The sequence below is a fragment of the Sylvia atricapilla genome, chromosome 3, assembly GCF_009819655.1.
Source record: "Sylvia atricapilla isolate bSylAtr1 chromosome 3, bSylAtr1.pri, whole genome shotgun sequence".
Lineage (NCBI taxonomy): Eukaryota > Metazoa > Chordata > Aves > Passeriformes > Sylviidae > Sylvia > Sylvia atricapilla.
Window position 1 is genome coordinate 39,300,363 of NC_089142.1, and position 5,828 is coordinate 39,306,190.

The 5,828-nt window shown below is 44.9% G+C and overlaps 1 protein-coding gene across 1 annotated transcript; it reads right to left on the reverse strand.

Moving 5' to 3' along the window:
* Nucleotides 1-1,310: 1,310 nt before the first annotated feature.
* NDUFAF4 (NADH:ubiquinone oxidoreductase complex assembly factor 4) lies at nucleotides 1,311-5,209 on the reverse strand. The gene is made up of 3 exons (XM_066315159.1): nucleotides 5,050-5,209; nucleotides 4,320-4,417; nucleotides 1,311-2,177 (listed from the first exon to the last, which is right to left on the reverse strand). The coding sequence occupies exons 1-3, from the start codon at nucleotides 5,174-5,176 to the stop codon at nucleotides 1,863-1,865; spliced, it is 540 nt and encodes a 179-aa protein (XP_066171256.1). The 5' UTR covers nucleotides 5,177-5,209; the 3' UTR covers nucleotides 1,311-1,862.
* Nucleotides 5,210-5,828: the final 619 nt, after the last annotated feature.

Below are 5,828 nucleotides of genomic sequence, written 5' to 3' on the forward strand. Positions count from 1 at the left end.
AGGGTGTAAGCAATATAGCAGTGTACCAAGAAGTGAAAAAGAGCACTGTCATGGTGCAGCCACATCACAAGACTTTTCATGAAGGCAGACAAAAGATGCCAAAATACCTATCAAGGTGCTCAAAGGACATGGTTAAACTGTTGTAGTGTGTTTTTAATCGACTTCAATCCATAATTAAAAGTAATTTTAAAGGAGATTGCAGCATCTTCAATATCAACAGTGTTTATACCAAATGCATTCCAGAGCTGTTTTTGGAATGTTACCTTAAATATTACATTAGGATGAACAGTACTCAATTAAGTATTTCCGTTACAACATTTTATAAAGCAGTATTTTGTGCAAAGCAAAGAAATCTCACTGTGGTACATAACTCAGGTGCATTAGTTTCAGAGTGCAGCTCTATACCCCATTGTATTAGAGAACAAATGACAAGCCACACATCCAAAGACTAACAATTTTGAATTTTTATACAATGCACCTGTGTCACCTTTCACTATCGTACAGCATTATGTACCTCAGAAATGAATCAAACATAACCTTCAAATACACTGTGGCAAACTGTCCTGGAGATACCCTGTTCCAACTCAGAGGTGAAGGAATCTTGCTATGAAATAACAAAGCTGATCATCATCTTAGTAAGACATTTACCAGACTCCAAACCCAAGACTTGGAAGAAAGCCTCTTGCAAAGAAAGTTACATTGTAAGCCTGGCACTGATTTCTACCCTTTAAATTCACCTTCTTTGGTGACAGGCATAAAACTAAAGATTCTAGGTTTGTTTTTTGAAGGAAGGCAACCATAATGCATTTTTAAATATCACTTCTGATTATCTGCTGCCCCATCTCCCCAGCTTATCTGAGCACGTTTCACTACAGGATTAACCAGCAGTGCAAAACTTCTTACCTACACAGACGTCAATAGTCCCAGTATTGGGGGTAAAATCCACCACTACCTCACAATTCGCGTCTCCTTTGTATCATCTGTCTAGATGTATGCTTTTAGTAATCATGACCTGATTTAGCCCACAAGGCTCCCACAGGGAAAAAGGACTGTTGTAATAAGATGGGCAAATATTCACAGAAGTTCTACTAGTGGGTCCAATTAGTACATCCAGCCCTGTCTTTGCAACCTGTTAATATGAACATTGTTCCTCATACAGCATGGGCTGCTGAAAGAGACTTATCCCAGAAAATATGACTCTACAAATTCCCTGGCTAACAGCACCTGGAGAGGTGCAGGTATTTAAGCTAAATCCGAATAGAGAAGGAGTTACATATGAGCCATTACTGTTCCAGCACCAGAAAGAGGCCTTCTTGCTGTTCACCTTCTTTTTATTTTATGTTTGACACAGCTGAGTTTTCCAAATGCCCTTGTGGTTAACCTTCTTTACAAAGTATGAATACCATTCCATTCTTACACAAAATAAATACAGCTGTTTGTTATAGACACACACCTTGACAGCAGGTCCTTGAAAGAACAGTGCAACATGAAACTACAGAGCCAACATCCACAGAGCACCTCTTTAGCTGCAAGCCAGAAAGCTTCTGCTGAGAAAGGCAATCTTTTAAGGTAAAATGCTTTAACTGAACTCATAACATTTAAATGGAATAATCAGAACTGTGTGACATGCTGACATACCATGAATTTGTCATATTCTTGTTTATAAACTGTAGTTTATTTTGTAGTTGCTGCATTTCACTGAAGCCATCCAATGTAGAATGGAATTGCTTGAATACATCTCACTGGCATAAGGAAGCAGGCTTGCTGGATGACACATTATTGACTGAATTTTCAGACATGGAACATACTTGAGAGTAAAATGAAGACACAAGTGAGATCACAAAAGATTTTCACAAGTATTTTTATGTTAACTTTTTTTGGGTTTGGCTTGGTATGGCTTTTTTTGTTTCTTTAGGAAATTCCAACACAGTGAAAGGAATGAAGAATTCCAGAAGAGAGTTGACATCCTTCAGTTCCAGACTGTATTCTGCTGCTATTTTCTCTGCAGTCCATATTTGAGGTTGAAGTTTATGATTATTAAGAAGTGTCAGAGCCTCCACAAGGGAAATTTTGCCTTTGGGAACTTTCTTAACATCAAGAGCTTCCAAGTGGCCTAATTTAGTAAGTCTCTTTTCCTTCTGTTTACTTGGAAGATGTTCACCACCTCCATCTTTTACCTAATTGAGGGAAGGAAAACAAAAAGAGCTCAACAACAGTTCTATTTACTATGTATACTGCAGCAGCTAAGCTGCTTTCCAAAATATGGCATTTCCTGTTAGCTTTCCTCATTTTTTTTCAAAGCTTAGCCAGCCTAGCTTCTTCCACAGACATTCTACATAGAGTGCCAACTCCAAACCAAATGCTGAAAAGCTCCTATTCGCTGCACTCTAAGTGTTGTATTGGCTTGGCAGCCCTTCATACAAGGCAAACTACAGATTCTGGTAGGCAAATGTAAATCCAGATAACCTAATATTTGGTACGGATTCACTGGAAGGGACAAAAAATCATAACACAAATCAGTATCCTTCTGATACCACTGGAAAACTTTTTCATGTAGTCTCTTTCCGCTCCCCCCCCCTTTTTTTTTTTTCCAAATTTTAGTTTTGCTACTAAAAGAATTTCCTTCTTTTGCTCTGTCTAGAGAACAAGCTTTCCTGCTATTTTGCAGCATCATATGGAGTTTAATTGCCATGACTACTGCAAGATGTAGACACACAAAGCTTCTTCTTTAAGGTCCCTTCATATTTCCAAATAATCTCCAAAACAGCTTTCACTTCCTCATATTTCCTTTTATTAACAATTAATCAGTGAATGACACTAAAAAAAAAAAAAAAAGACACAATTAAACCTTTCTTAAATTTAGAAGTATTTATATAGTAATCAGAGCCCACAACCATGGATTATTACAGAGACACTCTGTATTAACTCACATGCTGAGAAAACTGATGTGGATGCTACAGCATCTGTGTGTCTTTTTCTGAGCTACAAGGAATGCCTGACCTGTACTCCATGTCTTTTACTTTTTGCTAAAACTGTGCTTTGATAATGATTTTTCAACTCTTAATTAGATCATCTGTCACTGGGAATCTGCCACTTCAGGACTCCCAAGCTGGTGCTTTTCTCTTTAGCACAGGCAGACAATCCAAACATACACAGAGGTGTGTACACATCATGTACACAATGCACAAAGTCATCGGGATAGTATCAGGAATGGGAGAAAGCTTTTGTATTGCTCTGCCCACAAGTCTCTGTGATTACACTTCAATTGTGCCTCTAACAACTGCAAGCAGACACAGCACAAGGGCAACTCTGTGGCAGCAAACTCAGAGCAGGCATGGAATCAAGCAAAGATTTATTCCAATTTGGGTCTTTCCTCAAATCTCTCTTGACAGGTTTATACAGTAATATTGAAAGATACAGAAACTAGGTCTTTGACATTTCAAGATTAAAGTTCTAACCTCTGTGATGGAAATTATAGATAGAGATTTCTTGAAGATTTCAGGCAGAGACTGAAGACATCTACTTGCATTTAAAATATTTTTAAACTTGCCATGTAAGTGCCAAATTAGATTTTTGCTAGATGACTATAAAATTTTTATTGCTGAATAAAGCAGCTGGAATAAAGTGGTCCAATAATGCAACAGGTAAAACACACAAGCCCTAGCACAGTATGATGGAAAAGAGAACACTGAACCCCAGTGTGCATTTTACAAAGGAGTATGCTTTGCCTTTGAAGTAAAAGATCGCAGCCGGTGCAATAATGAGGAAATTATGACCATACAACCCACAAGACTGTGTAGGAAAAAACTTAAGGCACTTCATGAGCTGGATAAAAAAGTCTCTGCACTGTATAACATTTAATGGAGTTAAAGACTTCATTAAAGAGTAAACACCTTTGTCCTCTACCACATCCCTGCTCCCCCAGCAGTCCCAGTCTCTTCCAACAACTCCACAAATGATCTCTGGCAAACTAGTTTATCTTTGCAAAAGGCTGGAGAACTATCCTGCCTCATAGGAAGTAGAAATGGGAATTTAGGTGAAAAACAATAGAAGATCAATGCAATGTTAAAAAGGAAGACTGTGTCAGTATTTACAAGCTTGTATAATCACAGCCTGTCACATGTTCAAAACCCTGGGTCAGACACAGTGTTATTGATGTACAGAAGAGTAATAAAAATGTAATGAAACCACCACTTTTATCTACTGAAAAAAAAATATATAGCTTTTATGCACAAAGAGCATTTTTCTTGACACAGACTGTGTTGAGTTTGAAGACCACAAAGCTGATGCTGGTAGGGTTTGTACAGAGACACACTCACCCTCACCGGTGGGTCTCTGGACTCGACATAAACATCTTTGAGCAAGCTGAGGAACTGGTCATCCTTTCTGAGAACTTCTTCTTTTATCTCTGGGCTATCTAAAAGCAGAAAGAAGAAGGGAAAGAAGAAAAAAAAAAAAAAGACTGATCTGAGTCAAATAGTTTCTTTTTTGTTAGCTCTGCCAGCCCATCGCTTCCCCAGAGACTTTCTTGGGAAGGCGTCACTCTTCCCACAGCCCTGACCTTAGCGACAGCGCTCCACACGACGGGGCTGGGCCGGTCACTGTCACAGCACACGGGAAGCACACGCTCCCGGCTGCTCTGCAGCCCTGCCCCAGGAGCCAGCCGCTCCCTGCCACCACCGCAGCCACCACCGACTGCACCGCCGCCACCGACCGCCCCAGGTCCTGTTCTCATCAACCACCTCCACCGACCGTCCCCGGTGACCGTCGCTGCAGCCCAGCCCCACCGGGCCGCCCCCCTCCCGCTGCTGCCCGCTGTAATCCCCCCGGTGCCCGGGACCGTCCCGCAGCCGCCCCGTCGCCGCGCTCCCGGCATGCCCCGCGCGCCCGGCGCCGCGCTCAATGTCACCGGCCGCGCACCGGGAGCCGCCGCGGCCCCGCCGCCGCCCCGCCCCTCCTCCGCCCGCGCCGCGGGCCCGCGCCGGGCCCACACAGCCGCCCCCACCCACCGCCGGCGTTGCCCCGCGGGCGGGCGAGGCCGGCACTCACCGGCCACGGTGTCCAGGCGGGCGGTGCGGTGCCGCGGCGCGGGCGTGGGCTTCTCCTTGCTGATCTCGCGGCGGGCCCGGTTCTCCACGTTAAAATTCCGGAACACGCGGGTCACCCGCCCGCCCATCGCCGCCGCCAGCCGCGCCTGCGCACGGGGCACGCCGGGAGCGGCGGCGTGCCGCGCGGGGAATGCCCCGGAAGAAAATCACCGCGGTGCCGCAGGCAAACGAACCAGCGGAGGGGTGTGCCGACGAGGCGGTTCGCTCTTCGCTTCACGGCATCCCCGCGGTGCCTTCTCGGCGCTGCCTCGGGCGCCGGCCCGGGGCGGTGTTGGTCCTGCCGTGGCTTTTCCAAAGGCGTGCGCGAGCGGCGCCGCCGGGTCGGGCGGTCCCGTCAGGAACGCGCTCAGAGCCGCGGGCTGCCCCGGAGTTCCCTTCAGCCGCGTCGGCTGGCGCCTCAGCCCCCGGACACGTCGCTACTTAGTGATCGGCGGGGATGGGCGCGGGTCCAAACTGCTCCGAGGGACAATTCCCCGGTGCTGTTGAGAATTTGTAGGCTACGCAATGCTTTCAGGGTGCAGACCCTTTTTTTTTTTCAGCTCAACCAAATAGCCTTTCTTCTGACTTTGCAAAAATTGCGAAAACTATTTATGAGAAAATGTTGAGAAGGTCTTGAGCCATGCATGATAAGAAAGGTAAATTTGTCGACAGAATCAAATTGATGAGATGGACTCAACAGTTCATTGATTCAAGAGGCGAAGTGTAAAAAGATACAGAATC

What these genes read in the sequence shown, in the direction of transcription:
- NDUFAF4 (XM_066315159.1), bottom strand. Translation starts at nt 5,176, where the DNA reads ATGGGCGGGCGGGTGACCCGCGTGTTCCGGAATTTTAACGTGGAGAAC. An exon ending in CCGCCTGGACACCGTGGCCG is followed by an intron (nt 4,418 to 5,049) that starts GTGAGTGCCGGC and finishes TTCTGCTTTTAG; the next exon opens with ATAGCCCAGAGATAAAAGAA. An exon ending in CCAGAGACCCACCGGTGAGG is followed by an intron (nt 2,178 to 4,319) that starts GTGAGTGTGTCT and finishes TCCCTCAATTAG; the next exon opens with GTAAAAGATGGAGGTGGTGA.